This window comes from Cololabis saira, chromosome 4 (genome assembly GCF_033807715.1).
Source record: "Cololabis saira isolate AMF1-May2022 chromosome 4, fColSai1.1, whole genome shotgun sequence".
NCBI lineage: Eukaryota > Metazoa > Chordata > Actinopteri > Beloniformes > Belonidae > Cololabis > Cololabis saira.
The window spans coordinates 27,604,466-27,622,614 of record NC_084590.1 but is presented as its reverse complement, the minus strand read 5'-3'; the positions used below and the strand labels follow the sequence as shown (position 1 = coordinate 27,622,614).

General features: G+C 41.6%; 2 protein-coding genes across 2 annotated transcripts in view; one reads left to right on the top strand and one right to left on the bottom strand.

Moving 5' to 3' along the window:
• Positions 1-2,895: 2,895 nt before the first annotated feature.
• LOC133441720 (tubulin alpha-1B chain-like) lies at positions 2,896-8,413 on the bottom strand. The gene is made up of 4 exons (XM_061719299.1): positions 8,376-8,413; positions 4,817-5,039; positions 3,947-4,095; positions 2,896-3,876 (listed from the first exon to the last, which is right to left on the bottom strand). The coding sequence occupies exons 1-4, from the start codon at positions 8,376-8,378 to the stop codon at positions 2,896-2,898; spliced, it is 1,356 nt and encodes a 451-aa protein (XP_061575283.1). The 5' UTR covers positions 8,379-8,413.
• Positions 8,414-13,390: 4,977 nt separating this feature from the next.
• The window catches only part of smc1b (structural maintenance of chromosomes 1B), a 49,048-nt gene continuing 44,289 nt past the window's right edge, over positions 13,391-18,149 (top strand). Inside the window, exons 1-2 of the mRNA XM_061720304.1 lie at positions 13,391-13,499; positions 15,262-15,450. Of these exons, the coding sequence (XP_061576288.1) occupies positions 13,391-13,499; positions 15,262-15,450 (298 nt within the window). The remainder of the gene's footprint in view (positions 13,500-15,261; positions 15,451-18,149) is intronic.

Sequence of the window (18,149 nt, the reverse complement as noted above, 5' to 3'; positions counted from 1 at the left end):
TTTTTAACCAGGCAGCAAATGTTTGTTTCAATATGTCAATATTTTAACATGGGGGTCAACAGCGGTTGGCACACTTTTACCTATTATACAGTACAGACCAAAACTTCCCCATTTGTTTGAATGACAGGGGTGTATATATATATATATATATATATATATATATATATATATATATATATATATATATATATATATATATATATATATATACAGTATATATCACAAGTATGACCACATCACCCCCGTTCTGGCCTCCCTTCACTGGCTCCCTGTCTCTTTTAGAATTCATTTTAAAATACTATTGTTTGTTTTTAAGTCACTAAATGGGTTGGCACCAAAATATATCTCAGACCCCCTACATGTGTACATTCCCTCTAGGTCTTTGAGGTCCTCTACTCAGTCACGTCTGGTCGTTCCCAAAACTAGGCCAAAAAACCAGGGGCGACCGTGCCTTTTCAGCAATAGCCCCTAAACTCTGGAACGAACTACCTCCCCACATCAAAATGGCCCCCACAGTAGAAACTTTTAAATCTTGTCTTAAAACGTATTTTTATTCTTTGGCTTTTAATCCAGCATGAGAGTTGTGTGGTCTCTGTCCTGTCTTTTATGTTTATGAATCACTGGTTGTTGTCTGTCTGGTGTGTTTTTATTTCGTGCTTTTATGTGCTCTTATCTATTTTACTCTGTTTTTAGTTTTTACTATTTTATTATGTCTTGTTTTACTCATTGTGCAGCACTTTGGTAACCTTGTTGTTTTTAAAATGTGCTATACAAATAAAGTGGATTGGATTGGATTGGAACATTGCACCTTCAGTGACAAAAAGAGAAAAACAGGCTTTAAAAGGACTCTTAAAGCCTGAGTGACGTCACCGGGGGTTTGTCCAGTTTTAGTCGATGGTTGACCCTGGATTATTGTGCCTTTTTAATAGAAAAATGATGATCTCCCACCCTGCCTGATAAAACACAGTTCGACACCTTTCTCAATCCACTTCCTACTCTGAAAGGCACCCTGACAATCATTTATAGACAGATTTGCTCCTTACAAACTACCTCATTAAACGGCATTAAAGCTTCATGGGAGGAGGAGCTGGGTGAAGTTATATCTGATAATATATGGGAAGAGGCGCTTAAAAAGGTGCACACTTCCTCCATCTGTGCTAGACATGGCCTCATCCAGAGTAAACTTATTCATTGGGCCCACTGGACCAGGATGAGACTGTCTAAGATTTACAGAGATGTGGATCCTAAATGTCTAAGATGTGCCCAGTCCCCTGCAAACCACCTACATACGTTTTGGAGTTGCCCATCTTTAGCTGTTTTCTGGAAAGACTTTAACAAGCTGTCAGAAATGTGTAATATGCACATTGAACCAGACCCCATTATTGCACTGTTTGGGGTAGTTTCAGCCACGCCACAACTCTCTAGAGCGAGTAAGGACGTAATTGCCTTTGTTTCTTTATTAGCAAGACGTTTAATTTTACCTATGTGGAAATCTTCTGCAGCTCCTACTCACGTCTCCTGGATCAGATCTATTTTACACTGTGTAAAACTGGAAAAAAGATGCACATTGAATGGGTGTACAGACAAATTCTATGCTACATGGGCCCCCTTTTTCTCATGTTAAGCTTGATTTCCCTGCAGTTCCATAGTACTATTTCTCCTAGCTGTGTGAGGATATTTTTATTTTTTTTATTAGCATTTAATTTTTTTTATTTACATATGTATATGTTTTACTTGCTTTCACTCTGCCGGATGGATGTGACGATTAGACAGTCTAGTAAGTATCATGATGTACATCTAAATGGCGAATAGTCTGGTTAGGAGGATCCCGTTGTATTATCTGGTCGAACTGTAGTTAACTTAGTCAAGGCGTATTGTTGGTTTTTTTTTCTTTTTTTAGGACAGTTTTTGTTAATGTCCTTTTACTTAAGCATTATAATTCATGTGTACATTTATACTGTTAATGTTTGTTGTGCCAAAAATTCAATAAAAAGATTTTTTTTTTTAATAGAAAAAGGATGATCTGTGTTAATTACTTGAGCAAAGATGAAACGAGGAACAAACTCCTGGTGGGGTCAGATGTTGAGAATCCATCCTTGGTGTCTTCCATCAGGGGAAAAAAAGCTTCATCACCTGCTGCTGAGGGTTCATCCAAGTGTAATTAATCTGACCTTTGTTCTCCTTTCCAGGACAGTTTGAGTTTGCGCTGACGAGGTGAACACCAATAAAAAAAATTAATTCCCACTTCATAAAATGGTAAATCTTTCACAAAAGTGTGTATTTCTGCCTTCATTAATCCAATGTGAAAGTTACAGTTAGATCTGCAGCAGAAATCAGTGAAAGGTTAACTGATTTCAGATTTTGAAGGGGGACTAAAGTGAGTTTTGTTTAATATGACACTGATCTAAGAGCCTACAGAGAGGGTGGAGTCAAGTGTCAGACCCCCCCCTAAAAGCTGCTACTATGAAACGGTAGCATTTCAGCACTTGCTTGAATGAGCTTAAAAGTGAAACATTAACAAATTCACTTTAATCTAGATTTCCAGACTTAACACATTTCAGATGCCAAACTCAAACAAACAGACATCAACTGCATTTCCGTCATGAACACAAACAAACATCAACTGCATTTCCTTCATGAAAACAAACAAACATCAACTGCATTTCCTTCATGAACACAAACAAACATCAACTGCATTTCCGTCATGAACACAAACAAACATCAACTGCATTTCCGTCATGAAAACAAACAGACATCAACTGCATTTCCGTCATGAACACAAACAAACATCAACTGCATTTCCGTCATGAACACAAAACTTGAGAACTGGCTGACGGATGTTCAAGGATCTAATTCTCCTCTTTCGTCCTCCTTTCCGACGCTGCTGCTTACGTCTTAATATTCCCCTGCCTCTTCCTCTCCTCCATCATCAACGCTGTCAACTCCCACCTCCTCGTAATCCTTCTCCAGAGCCGCCATGTCCTCCCGGGCCTCGGAGAACTCCCCCTCCTCCATCCCCTCCCCCACGTACCAGTGGACGAAGGCCCGCTTGGCATACATCAGGTCAAACTTGTGGTTGAGCCGAGCCCAGGCCTCGGCGATGGCGGTGGTGTTGCTCAGCATGCACAAAGCCCTCTGCACCTTGGCCAGGTCTCCCCCGGGAACCACGGTGGGGGGCTGGTAGTTGATGCCCACCTTGAAGCCGGTGGGGCACCAGTCCACGAACTGGATGCTGCGCTTGGTTTTGATGGTTGCTATGGCGGCGTTGACGTCTTTGGGCACCACGTCTCCGCGGTACAGCAGGCAGCAGGCCATGTACTTGCCGTGGCGAGGGTCGCACTTCACCATCTGGTTAGCTGGCTCGAAGCAGGCGTTGGTGATCTCAGCTACGGTCAGCTGCTCGTGGTAAGCCTTCTCCGCCGAGATGACGGGGGCGTAGGTGGCCAGAGGGAAGTGGATCCGGGGATACGGCACCAGGTTGGTCTGGAACTCCGTCAGATCCACGTTGAGGGCGCCGGCGAAGCGGAGGGAGGCGGTGATGGAGGACACGATCTGACTGATGAGCCGGTTCAGGTTGGTGTAGGTGGGACGCTCGATGTCCAGGTTCCTGCGGCAGATGTCGTAGATGGCCTCGTTGTCCACCATGAAGGCGCAGTCGGAGTGCTCCAGGGTGGTGTGGGTGGTCAGGATGGAGTTGTACGGCTCCACCACCGCCGTGGACACCTGGGGGGCCGGGTAGATGGAGAACTCCAGCTTGGACTTCTTGCCGTAGTCCACGGACAGACGCTCCATCAGCAGGGAGGTGAAACCAGAGCCGGTGCCCCCGCCGAAGCTGTGGAACACCAGGAAGCCCTGCAGGCCGGTGCACTGGTCCGCCTGTCCACAGAGAAAACCGTGAGAAAACAGTCGATGCCTTGGAGGTGAAAACCACTTGAGAGGAACTCACCAGTTTCCGGATCCGGTCCAGAACCAGGTCTATGATTTCCTTCCCGATGGTGTAGTGTCCGCGGGCGTAGTTGTTGGCAGCATCCTCCTTGCCAGTGATCAGCTGCTCGGGGTGGAACAGCTGACGGTAGGTCCCCGACCGCACCTCATCTGAAAGAGAGGGGGGGGGGGGACAAAGGCCAAAAAAAAAAAAAGATTATTATTTAGATGGTGTTGGAGCCAAAATATTTTGTTTTATTTATTTAAACTGAATATGAATTGTCATCCCCCTTATGGCGACGTCATGTTTAGCCTGTCAATCAGTCTTGGTGGGTGGTTGTCATGGTAACCATTACCTTCCTGGGTGATGATTGCACTCAGGTGCGACAGGGGGGAAGACAAACAGTTTTCGACCGTGCAAGACGTGCAAAGGCGTTCTGTCACTCACAAGTTTATGTTAAGTTTAAACAGTGGAATTATGTTTGCTTTGACTGCTGCATACGGAATAAATGGATTGGCATATCCGATTCGGATCCTAAGTCTGAATCAGTTTGAAGCACGCGTCATAACAAAAAAACCAACCCTGTTGCCCTGCAGTATAGCCTATTGGTACAGGCTCTACAGATGGGACAATGCATATTGATGGCCACCAATCCTTCAGATTTGTTCACAATAATTCTGTTCTGTAAATGTTTTCCAATAAGTTATGCTCTGTGTCCTAATTCATAATAGTCATCTTAAAATTGTAAAATTGAATTTGTGTCTGAGGTTGGGCCCGTGGGGAGGGGTTAGTTCCTACAAGAACTTTATCCTACTTTCACCCCTGGTCAGCAGTTTCAAATCATTAAAATGTGATCTGCTCAGACTGAAAAGCAGCAGAACTGATCATCACCGATGACGGTGGGTTCCAGGTCCACAAAGACGGCTCTCGGCACGTGTTTTCCAGCTCCAGTTTCACTGAAGAAGGTGTTGAAGGAGTCGTCTCCTCCGCCGACTGTCTTGTCACTTCGGGTCTGTCCGTCCGGCTGGATGCCGTGCTCCAGGCAGTAAAGCTCCCAGCATGCATTTCCAATCTGAACACCGGCCTGGCCCACGTGCACCGAGATACACTCACGCTGGGAATTTCAGGAGAAGACAAGAGAAACACCTTAGACTGAAAGATTATGCAAAAAATTTAAATTACTATAAAAATAAAAAATATACATACATTATAGAAAAAAAATAAAAAATATAAAATTAAAACATATGCAAAAAATTAAAATAACTAAAAAGATTACACACACACACACACACACACACACACACACACACACACACACACACACACACACACACACACACACACACACACACACACACACACATAAAAAATAATAAAATTAAATTTAAAAAATTGCTGTATTTCTGAATTAACGAGATAACATTTTAATTTAAAAAAAAATCTGCTCTGTTTTTCCTCAAAACTTGCAAGAAGCTTCCTTCACTTGAGAGCTCGATTTCATGGAAGCAAACATGTTCCTGTCCAGTTTAATCCAGTTTTATTTTGGTTGAAACATTAGGAGATACTCTTGTCTTTAAGTTATATCGATGGTTTTGTTATTAGTTTGTCGACTTTGCCAGAAACCTCAGGACTTTGCGGATGTTCAGACGGAAAGCCCATTCTGATCTGCTGGAGTAGCAAACAAAACAAACCTTGTGCCTTTTTATCAGCCAGGTGCTTTTTGTGTCAGTTAGGCTTCACTTTAGCATCAAGACACTTTCTACTGCCGTTAAACTTTAACCGTTAAACTTTAACCGTTAAACTTTAACCGTTAAACTTTAACCTTTAAACTTTAACCTTTAAACTTTAACCCTTAAACTTTAACCCTTAAACTTTAACCCTTAAACTTTAACCTTAAACTTTAACCCTTAAACTTTAACCCTTAAACTTTAACCGTTAAACTTTAACCGTTAAACTTTAACCGTTAACCGTTAAACTTTAACCGTTAAACTTTAACCGTTAAACTTTAACCGTTAAACTTTAACCTTAAACTTTAACCTTAAACTTTAACCTTAAACTTTAACCCTTAAACTTTAACCGTAAACTTTAACCGTTAAACTTTAACCGTTAAACTTTAACCGTTAAAATTTAACCGTTAAACTTTAACCTTAAACTTTAACCGTTAAACTTTAACCGTTAAACTTTAACCTTAAACTTTAACCTTAAACTTTAACCTTAAACTTTAACCTTAAACTTTAACCGTTAAACTTTAACCTTAAACTTTAACCGTTAAACTTTAACCGTTAAACTTTAACCGTTAAACTTTAACCTTTAAACTTTAACCTTAAACTTTAAACGTTAAACTTTAACCTTAAACTTTAACCGTTAAACTTTAACCGTTAACCGTTAAACTTTAACCGTTAAACTTTAACCTTAAACTTTAACCTTAAACTTTAACCGTTAACCGTTAACCGTTAAACTTTAACCGTTAACCGTTAAACTTTAACCGTTAAACTTTAACCTTAAACTTTAACCTTAAACTTTAACCGTTAAACTTTAACCGTTAAACTTTAACCTTAAACTTTAACCGTTAAACTTTAACCTTAAACTTTAACCTTAAACTTTAACCCTTAAAATTTAACCGTTAAAATTTAACCGTTAAACTTTAACCTTAAACTTTAACATTAAACTTTAACCGTTAAACTTTAACCGTTAAACTTTAACCGTTAAACTTTAACGTTAAAGTCGAAGCGCTGGACGTTTACAAGGTCTCGGCGAGACGCCTTCAAAATAAAAGCACTAAATAGCTGTCTGCTTAATACATAATACAATAAAAGCCTGGCTTTAAAGAACGTTAATGAGTTAACCCTTAAACTTTAACCGTTAAACTTTAACCGTTAAACTTTAACCGTTAAACTTTAACGTTAAACTTTAACCGTTAAACTTTAACCGTTAACCGTTAAACTTTAACCGTTAAACTTTAACCGTTAAACTTTAACCCTTAAACTTTAACCGTAAACTTTAACCGTTAAACTTTAACCGTTAAACTTTAACCGTTAAACTTTAACCGTTAAACTTTAACCGATAAACTTTAACCGATAAACTTTAACCTTAAACTTTAACCTTAAACTTTAACCGTTAAACTTTAACCGTTAAACTTTAACCTTAAACTTTAACCGTTAAACTTTAACCGTTAAACTTTAACCTTTAAACGTTAAACTTTAACCGTTAAACTTTAACCGTTAAACTTTAACCTTAAAATTTAACCGTTAAACTTTAACCGTTAAACTTTAACCGTTAACCGTTAAACTTTAACCGTTAAAATGTAACCGTGAAACTTTAACCTTAAACTTTAACCGTTAAACTTTAACCTTAAACTTTAACCGTTAAACTTTAACCTTAAACTTTAACGTTAAACTTTAACGTTAAACTTTAACGTTAAACTTTAACCTTAAACTTTAACCTTAAACTTTAACCTTAAACTTTAACCGTTAAACTTTAACCGTTAACCGTTAAACTTTAACCGTTAAAATGTAACCGTTAAACTTTAACCTTAAACTTTAACCGTTAAACTTTAACGTTAAACTTTAACCGTTAAACTTTAACCGTTAAACTTTAACGTTAAACTTTAACCGTTAAACTTTAACCGTTAAACTTTAACCTTAAACTTTAACCGTTAAACTTTAACCTTAAACTTTAACCTTAAACTTTAACCCTTAAAATTTAACCGTTAAAATTTAACCGTTAAACTTTAACCTTAAACTTTAACCTTAAACTTTAACCGTTAAACTTTAACCGTTAAACTTTAACCTTAAACTTTAACGTTAAAGTCGAAGCGCTGGACGTTTACAAGGTCTCGGCGAGACGCCTTCAAAATAAAAGCACTAAATAGCTGTCTGCTAATACATAATACAATAAAAGCCTGGCTTTAAAGAACGTTAATGAGTTAATAATGTAAATGGCCTTTAAAATGAGTAGAGTATTTCTATAAATGTGTTTTATGTTTTCTCATTAACGTTCTTTAAAGCCAGGCTTTTATTTGTTGTTTTAAGCAGACAGATATTTAGTGCTTTTATTTTGAAGGCGTCTCGCCGAGTGAGGAAAAACAGCAGATTTTTTTTTCCATTAAAATGTTATATCGTTAATTCAGAAAAACAGAGCAATTTGTTTTTTCTCAAGTGAATGTAATACAGTTCTGTAGGAAAGTTCTCATGACTAAACTGAAATTTAGGCTTCGGCCTTTTGGGCGTTGGTTTAAAAAAATACAAATATAGGCTACATGAAAAGAAAAGCATCATCTCTGTATCAAACACGAACCCTGTTTAACAGCAGAGAAATTTAATTTTACATTACGTTATCAGACTCAATGTCAAAGAAAAATTGATGACGCATTTTAACAAAGAAATTGACATGAGGTGAGAAAGTTTCAACTTTTGAATCGAAATAAACCTGACAATTAAGAAACACTTACCATGTTTGCTGAATTAAGGTGGAAAAAAGGCAAGTAGATAAAAGTTTCTCTACGCAGACAGACGTTAAAGCGTCTCAAACTAACTGTGACTGGAACCGTTGGGCGGAGATATTTATACTCGCCCAACAACCGGAAGTTCGTTCTTTCACCTGATTGGTCGCTGTTTCTTTGCCGTTAATTGCATTACGTTAGTTACACGTTAGTTACGTTCTAGTTAGTTACATTTACACTGCTCTAACAAACAGCTTCGTAGTTCCCTGGTTGCTGCAGCATGAAACAAAGAGACACATTGTTGATTTATAATATCTTTTGTTTTAAGTTGTTGCCGTATTTAAACCCACACAGCCTTTCATCTGTTAACAGTTTAATTTAAGTTTTAAGAGAGACAATAGAAACCCTTTTTGTTCTGTCAATTTACCTTTTGTTCAAATAAACAGGAACCTCACCCAAAGATATTACTTTTGCAACCTTTCCTTTTTATTCACTCTGGAGTCGAGTCAAGAACAAACCATCCCAAACCACCAACAGGTGACAAGTTTTGTTTTTTGAGTAGTCACCACAGTTCAGTAAGTATGACAGTGTAATTAAATTACACCTTGATGCCATAAAAGAAGAGCAGAAATCTGGAAAAAGACCTCTTGTCTCGCTCCTCTCAAACAGAAGCCAGAATAATATCATCAAAGCTTTGGCCACTTCAGTAAGACGCATCATCCACACAGAAATCCAAGAAAGTGAAATCTTTTCCATATTGATAGATGAAACCACAGATGTGTCGCACACCGAGCAGGTTTCGGTTGTAATCGGGTACATACACAACATGGAAATCAAAGAGCACTTCCTTCAGGTGTCGAATGTGCAGTCAACACGTGGAGAGGCTCTTGAAAAGGTAGTGATGCCTTTTCTGGAAGAAAATGACCTGAAGATAGAAAACATCAGGTGTCAAGGTTATGATGGGGCTGCAAACATGAGTGGGTGCTTTAAGGGACGTCAGTCAAGAATCCAAAGAAGAAATCCGAAGGCCTTGTATGTGCCCTGTCAGGCACTTTGTCTTAAAGGGGACCTATTATGAAAAACACGTTTTTCTTGTTTTAACATATATAAAGTGGTCTCCCCTCACCCTGCCAGCACAGGGGAGACAAAATACCATGAATTTCTGCAATCTCTCTGACCCCCGCCGGACAGAGTCCCCCAGTGTCACGTGGTTTTTTTTGAGCCGATTAGAATCTGCTCCTGTCGTGACATCACGACAGGAGCAGATTTCCATAGGTTCAGCCTCCGCTGCTGAAACCACGCTCACAACCAGCTCTCTCCGCTGCTGGAGCGGTGCTTCCTTCAGCCAGTCGGACGCGGCGCCACGGCGGAGCGGATCCGGGTTAAATCATCCAGGTTCCCGGGCGGTTTGGGAGCTGGTTCCTCGGGGGTCTGTCCCAGGCTGGACCAGCTTCACCCTCCGAGATTTTCAGGCAAATCTGTCGGTTTGATCACCGGTAACCGACAATGCGCAGAGGATGCGCTCCGGAGCCGATCTGTGCGCCTGCCGTGGGGTTGCAGCGCCCGTCGCGCAGCATCCGCCGGGCAGATCCGGCTGAAATTCCGCTGGTCGGTCCCCAGGAGTCCCTGCTATCAGTCCAGGCCGGTTCCTGCGGTCCCGGCCGGTCGGAACCGTTCAGATTCCCCCGTTAAAGCCGCGGTGATGCGCGCTGCTCCAGCAGCGCTGCTCCCGGGCGCCCGGCGTGGCTCCGGGGCCAGCGTTCAGCATCCGCCGGGTAGATCCGGCTTAAATAGTGCATAAATGTTATTTATATACAACTCATATTTTATTTTTTTAACAATAAAGTTTCCATTTGTGAAAATTCAGTGTTGTGATAATTTACAGGCTCGGGCTGCTCTGGCGGAGCGAGGTTTATGCTCCTCCCCTGCTACACGTCATTCAGGGAGCCAATCAGCACAGAGCCTCATTATCATACCCCCCCTTCCCTAAAAATGAGGCGCAGAAAAAGAGGTTAGAAGCGGTAAAACTAGTGACAGGGCCCACAGGCTGGATTTATGATTTATGTAGAAAAAACAAGCTTTAGATTGTTTTTAAGAGATTCAAGGCCTGTTTAAAATATACATTAAATGCCATAATAGGTCACCTTTAATCTGGTGTTGGTGGAGTGTGCAAAGTCCAACATGTGTTTTGTCAGTTTTTTCAACTTGGTTGAAAAACGTTACTGTTTTGTTGCCAACTCATCTAAACGGCACTCTGCATTTATTGAAATGCAGAAGAGTTTGTGCCCTGATCAGTTCCACAGGAGCTGCAGAAGCTGTCAGACACACAGTGGGCCTGCAGAGAAACTGCCCTTAACACTTTAAGGAAGGTCCTCCCTGCTGTTATGCAGTTTCTTGAGGAAATGACACTGCAAGATCCTCCAGACTCTTCAGCAGGTGATGCAATGATCCTTCTCAAAAGCATCAGCTTTGAATTTGTATTTGAATCTGCAACTGCATCTGATGCATTGCAGCAGAAAGATATAGACTTGGCTGCAGCTTATGAGATTTTTGATGGGGTTTTGCAGAGGCTGGCCCTTACCAGAACAGAGGAAGAGTTCAAGAAGCTGTATGAACAGGCCACAGAGAAAGCTGCATCAGCAGGTTTGGACTGTGGCAGGGTGGAGAGGTTGATGGGACACGCGCACCTGTGTCCTATCAACCTGAGTGGCTGCCGCGCCTCCACCCTGCCTGCCTTATAAGGCAGAGCTGGACAGCAGAAGAGAAAGGTCGGAGGAGCTGTATGATGCTGTGCTTCTGCACTGTGTGTGGCGTTTGTGGCTGAATAAACGGTGCGTCCACGACCGCCTCCCTCACGGCGCAGCCCCGTTCTGGAGCTGGTGCGTCCCGGACCACGCCCTCCTTCGTGACGCAGCCCTGCGCGGGCTGCTGGTCCGCCTCCAGGACCGCCTCTTCCCCCACACTCTGCTCTGGCTGCAGGTCCGGCCCCGTCTCCGCGGGACCCGCCGTAGCTGGCGGCTACGCCTCCGCAGCCGCCTCCCCCCGCCAACTCTGCTTCCGCCTCCGTCCCAGGAGCCGCCTGGCGGCCTGCAGCCACTGCCTCACGGCCGGTCGGCTGCAGCGCCGCCAGCGCTGCCGCGGCGAACCTCAGACGGGGTGCAGGGATGGGTCGCTCCGCGGGTCCCGCCGCCTCGGGAGCCGTCGCTTGGCGGCCCGCAGCTTCTGCCTCCCGGCCTCTCAGCTGCGGCGCCGCCAGCTCCTCCCGCGCTGCTGCAGCGAACCTCGAGCGTGGCGCAGGGGTGGGTCGCTCCGCGGCCACCAGCGCTTCTAGTGCCGCAAGCTGCCACTCCCCCTGGCTCTGAAGCATGGCTGCCAGGTCTGCCAACTCATGGGCGAGCGCCTCCAGGGCCCGCTCCGTGCCTCCCTTCTCCATCCCGTCGGGCCCCACGTTGGGCGCCAGTGTAGCATGGCGAGTGCTACGGGGCCCGACCGAGAGGATAGAGAGGACACGGAGTTTAGTGCAGAACCCTTTTATTCAGCAAAATCACCCAAGACACGTGCTTCCAGCTCCTTCAGCTTCAGTCTGACCACCAGTCTCAGCAGCAGCTTCTCCTCTTATAAGGCTGGCAGGGTGGAGAGGTTGACGAGCCACACCTGTGTCCCGTCAGCCTGAGTGGCTGCAGCTCCTCCACTCTGCCACATGGACCATCTCAGGTTTCAGGACAAGCCAGGAGGAAAGTTCCAGCAAAGCTGAAGTTTTTTGCCTCAGCAGCTACAAGTGACCATGCTTTTGCGACCATTCAAGATTACTACAGTTAAAGTGTACTACACTTTTGTGGACACCATGAAACAGGAGCTTAAACTGCGCTTTAAAGGAGGAGATAATTCCACATGGGAAATCTTGAATGCCTTCCATCACCTGACAGTTCCACAGTAGTGGAAAGCAGCAAGCATCTCAACAGAAGTGATTTTTCCCAACATGACTGAGCTGCTGAGCTGCTGAGTTGCGCAGCCTTTGCTCAGAGGAGAGATTGACAGATCTACTTTTATTGGCAATTGAGAAGGACATTCCGATCAACCACAGTGGCGTGACTTTATTCAGGGACATGGTCAACAGAAAGTTGCCGTTGTGAGCTGCAAAACCGAAGCACACACACACACGCACTCACGCACGCACGCACGCACGCACGCACGCACGCACGCACGCACGCACGCACGCACGCACACACACACACACACACACACACACACACACACACACACACACACACACACACACACACACACACACACACACACACACAGAAACTCCTTAAAAAGCAACTGTACAACATTCCCATATCAGGTAAAGCATAGGCTAATTTTGCTTTGCATTATTGTCCTAACCTGATGAATTCAGATGGGGTGATGATATTGTATGATGCGATTACATGTTACACCCTTTAAAAATATGGGTTGCTATAATATATTCTGTTATCCTGAATGTTATTGTCGGAAAGTGTTTAAATTTCAGCACCAGCCCCAAAGGTCTCTGCACATCCCTGCAATACAGTACCGACCTAGATATGTATGTATATATAAAAACAACAGAATTTCTATTTAAAGTCTATTTAAAAAAACATAATGTTAATAAAAATGAATGTAGACTGTAGCGGACCCTTGGTACCAAGAAAAAGGCGGAGAGATTCATACGGGTGCTCAAATTTTACATCGCCGCCTCTCATTCGGCTGTTTCCGGCCCCATTCGGCTTTTTCCGTTCCCGCCTCTCATTCGGCTTTTCCCGGCACCATTCGGCTTTTTCCGTTCCCGCCTCTCATTCGGCTTTTTCCGGCACCATTCGGCTTTTTCCGTTCCCGCCTCTCATTCGGCTTTTTCCGGCCTCATTCGGCTTTTTCCGTTCCCGCCTCTCATTCGGCTTTTTCCGTTCCCGCCTCTCGTTCGCCATTCATTTATGCCATTCGTCCAACGACGGAAAATTTATTGACCCGTTATTTTTTTATGTACCTCAGAAAATTTAATAAAGATGGGGTTTTTAAAACAAATTAATGTCGAAAACTTCAAGTCCTGGCGTGGAAAACAGATTATTGGTCCGTTTATGCGGTTTAACTGCATAATTGGCACTAACGGCTCTGGTGAGTGAACATAAACTTGTTAGGGTTAGCTCGCCTTTAGTTACAAAACTGCTAGTTGGTTTTGAATTAATGTTAAATAATTAAGCAGGAACTGGGTTTATTATCACTCATTTATCTGCAGGACCGCGTTCGTCTATGTAAAAAGATGTATTGAAAGAAACGAATTGGTTTTCTGTCTAATTCTTTTACCAAATAGCAATTAGAAACCAAGAAATAAAACTTGTTTGACACACAACACTAATTTGAGTCCACAGAATGCTAATTAAAGACCACAAAATATGAATTCGAGCCCACAAAAATAATGTGTGGCCTCAAATGTTTCAATTATTGCCAAAAACTGATAATTTAAACCCTATAAATATAAATTTAGGAACATAAAATAATTATTTAAAGCCACAACATTCTGTAGGCCAGCAGATTTGAAGTTCTGGCCAAAATATATAATTTGTATATACAGTGTATTTGTGGCCACCAATTTCTAGTTTGTCACTACAAAACATTACAGGCCAATAAATACAATCCTTTTTGCCACAAAACACTAATTTGAGGCCATGAAATTATATTTTAGTAATACTCAATCATTCCTTCATTAATTTATTGGCGTGGAAAACAGATTATTGGTCCGTTTATGCGGTTTAACTGCATAATTGGCACTAATGGCTCTGGTGAGTGAAAGTTAATAGAATGGAATAGAATAGAATCAGCTTTATTGGCCAAGTATGAACATGCCAGACAGGGAATTTGTTTTCCTTTTTTTTCCGCTCACTGAACCCAGATTTATATAGTTACAAACAGTAATAGACAAATGTCTCTTATTAACATATACCGGTATATACAATTTAAAAGTGAAAGGTGCAGCAGTATGAGGTAGACATGGTTATTGAAAGGTGCTTTGTTACAGCACATGATTGTGGTTATTATTATTATCGTTATTGCTCAGTGGTTGATTACTCTGCATCTATAATATATATATATATATATATATATATATATATATATATATATATATATATATATATAATAATAAACTTGTTAAGTTAGTTACAAAACTGCCTGTTTGTTTTGAATTCATGTTAAATAGTTAAGTTCCTGCAGGAAATGGGTTTATTATCAGTAATATATCTGCAGGACTGGGTTCCTCTATGTCAGGGGTCGGCAACCCAAAATGTTGAAAGAGCCATATTGGACAAAAAACACAAAAAACAAATATGTCTGGAGCCGCAAAAAATGAAAAGTCTTGTATCAGCCTTAGAATGAAGGCAACACATGCTGCATGTGTCTATATTAGTTAGAACTGGGGGGAGATTTTTTTTTTCATTATGCACTTCGAGAAAAAAGTCGAAATGCAGAGAAAAAAGTTGAAATTTCGAGAAAAAAGTCGAAATGTCAAGATTAATATTGAAGAACAATCTTGAGACAAAAGTCGAAATGTCAAGACAAAAGTCGAAATGTCGAGAAAAAAGTCGAAATGTCGAGATTAAAAAGGAAAGGAAAAAGAAAAAAAGGTCAAACATTTTTGAAAAAGCTCCAGGGAGCCACTAGGGCGGCGCTAAAGAGCTGCATGTGGCTCTAGAGCCGCGGGTTGCCGATCCCTGCTCTATGTAAAAAAAGATGTATGAGAGTAAAACTACATATCTGTGTAAATGAGTCATACTTTTTTTTTAATGGCCCTATTTTGCTTGCAAGCACTTGTAACTGTTAGCTTTTAAGTTATAATATGGTAACTAAAGTATATTTACTGAGTTGGTGTAAATCCCACCAGGTAAGTCCAACGTGATGGACGCCCTGAGCTTCGTGATCGGGGAGCGGGCGGCGGCGCTGAGGGTCCGGCGCCTGAGGGACCTGATCCACGGGGCCCACATCGGGCAGCCCGTGTCCGGCTCCGCCAGTGTGGCCCTGCAGTTCTGTGACGACAGGGACACAGAAACCGTGTTTTCACGGACAATTGCAGGTCCGTGTTATTCCATGATTAATATTTCTTCTTTTTTTTATTCCTTGAGTTTTTTTTTCATAATAATATTTTATTGATTTTCAGTATTAACACCAAAGGTATAAATCAAAAACAGAATACAATACAAACAAAAAGAAAAGAAAAAAAAAGGAAAAAGAAAAGGGCAATCGACACATCTATAGATACAACACAGTTACTGTGTAAATTAAAAAAAAAGTTATATTGTGTAGTACACACAGCACACACCGAGCACATCAGAAGGTAAACTGCAAGAGTACAGCTGGGGGTCTAAAATCAAAAGAATCGCTTCCTTTATAAATCAAGGCAGATAGATCCCTGGGCAAATGGTTTATAAGAGGCCACCAAATTTTCATGAAGTTATCTTCCCTATCTTTTAATTTGGCACTGAGTCTTTCCATCGGAAGAACTCTGTAGATTTCTCTATACCATTGGGTTACTGATGGAGGTTTCTCATGAATCCAATTGAACAGAATACATTTTCTAGCTACGCAGAGAAGCTTACTAAGTAGCTTGGCTCGATCCAATACTCCAAATTTTGACGGCAGCCCTAATAGAAATTGTCCAGGATCTTTACAGATAGTAGATTTCATAATTGAACTCAATTCTTTAGCCACATAGGACCAAAATCTAGCAATCTTGGGACATTCCCAGAAACAGTGTATGTAGGTACCAATCTCCTTTTTGCATTTAATGCATAATGGGGACCTGCTGGGATCGAATTTGTTTAAGATTTCAGGTGTTCTATGTTGCCTATGAAGAATCCTATACTGCATCTCCTTGTATCTATTACTTATGAAAATAGAGTGGGAGTTTTGGATGCATTGAGACCAACATTCTTGTTCATACTCTGTTTGGAAGTCCCTTTCCCATCGCCATGCAACATTGGCCACGTTGTGTTTTCCATGACTCAGAAAAGTGTCATAAAAGTATGAAATCAAGCCTTTTTTCTTAGTAAAATGCATAATAGTCTTTTCTAAATGCCCAAGACGAGATCCATCTTGAGGAAACCTAATGTTATTGTTTATAAAGTGGCGAGCCTGTAGATATGCAAAGAAATCTGTTTGTGGGATTCCAAATGAATTCTTAACCATTGTGAATGACATTAAAACACCATTGGCATCAAACAGGTCTCCTATAACCCTAATACCTTTATCATACCATGACCGAAAAACGACGCTCCTTATCCCCGGGACAAATTGTCTATTACCGATGAGAGGTGTCAAATATGAGGACATATTTTTCCTACCAGTAAAAGCTACAATATTTTTCCAAATCTTGCTTGAATTCAAGAGTACTGGGCTATCTGCTGATATGGAGTGTAATTTGTGTATATTTGTAAGTTCAGCTAGGAGTACATAGGGAGTACACTCCCATACTTCAAGGGGCTCTGGCTTACCAGTAAGAAAATCATGAACCCACCCATGCATAGTACGACAGTGGCAGGCCCAATTGTAATATAAGATACTTGGAAGTGCCAACCCCCCCCTATCCTTAGGTAGTTGCAATGTCTTCATACTCAGTCTAGGTTTTTTACCATGCCATATGAATTTTGAAAGGTCCCTTTCAATTTCTCTAATTACTTTCTTGGTTATGTATAGTGGTAACATTTGCATGGGATAAAGAAGCCGGGGTAGCACGTTCATCTTAATTAGATTTATCCTACCCATCCAAGAAACCGGCAGGTCAAACCATCTTACAAGATCTCTTTTAACCTCTTGTAACACATTGGAGAAATTTAACCTCAGCATATCCTTAACATTAGGAGTGATGGTGATTCCTAGATATGTGAAACCAGTAGTGGACCATACAAAGGGAAAATTAGGCAAGCATGGTGTGTCAACACTGCCCCCCAGAGGCATAGCTACAGATTTGTCGTAATTTATCCTGTAACCTGAAAAGGAGCCAAATGTCTGAATAAGTGACATTATAGCTGGGATAGATTTGGATGGGTTGGATACAAATAATAATAAATCATCGGCGTATAAAGCCAGTTTGTGTGTAACCGGGCCCATTTGAATTCCAAATATATTATTATGACTTCTAATTGCTTCAGCCAGAGGCTCGATAGCTAAATTAAAAATGAGTGGAGAAATCGGATCCCCCTGGCGCACCGACCTTCCTAAGTTAAATTCAGGGGATAGCATACCATTGACCAGCACACTTGCCCTCGGAGAGTGATAAATTAATTTTAACATATTAATAAAGCCCTCACCCAGACGAAACTTCTCCAGGGTACTAAATACGTAAGGAAATAAAATGTTATCGAAGGCCTTGGCTGCATCGCAAGAAATTACGAGACCCTCCTTTTTATGCGTTCTTGTGTACTGTATAACACCAACTAATGTCCTCATATTTAGCTGAGAAGCTCTATTTTTGATAAAACCAGTTTGTTGTTCTCCAATTAAAAAAGGAAGATGGCCTTCCAGTCTCTTTGCCAAGAGTTTAGAAAATATTTTACTATCGACATTAATTAAACTAATAGGGCGATATGAACCACATTCATCAGGAGGCTTTCCTTTCTTGAGGATGACAGAAATATTTACAGCATATAAGGTGGGGGGAAATTGGCCTAATTCTATAGAGTGTAGATACATTTTAGTTAAGGGGCCTATTAGTAATTTATGGAACTTTTTATAAAACTCTGGCCCGTAGCCGTCAGGCCCAGGCGCTTTACCACT

Bases quoted from the DNA above. Each gene is read 5' to 3' on its own strand.
- LOC133441720 (XM_061719299.1), bottom strand. The intron at 4,096-4,816 runs GTGATGATCAGT...CCTCTCTTTCAG, and splicing joins CCTGGAACCCACCGTCATCG to ATGAGGTGCGGTCGGGGACC. The intron at 3,877-3,946 runs GTGAGTTCCTCT...CTCTGTGGACAG, and splicing joins TGGACCGGATCCGGAAACTG to GCGGACCAGTGCACCGGCCT.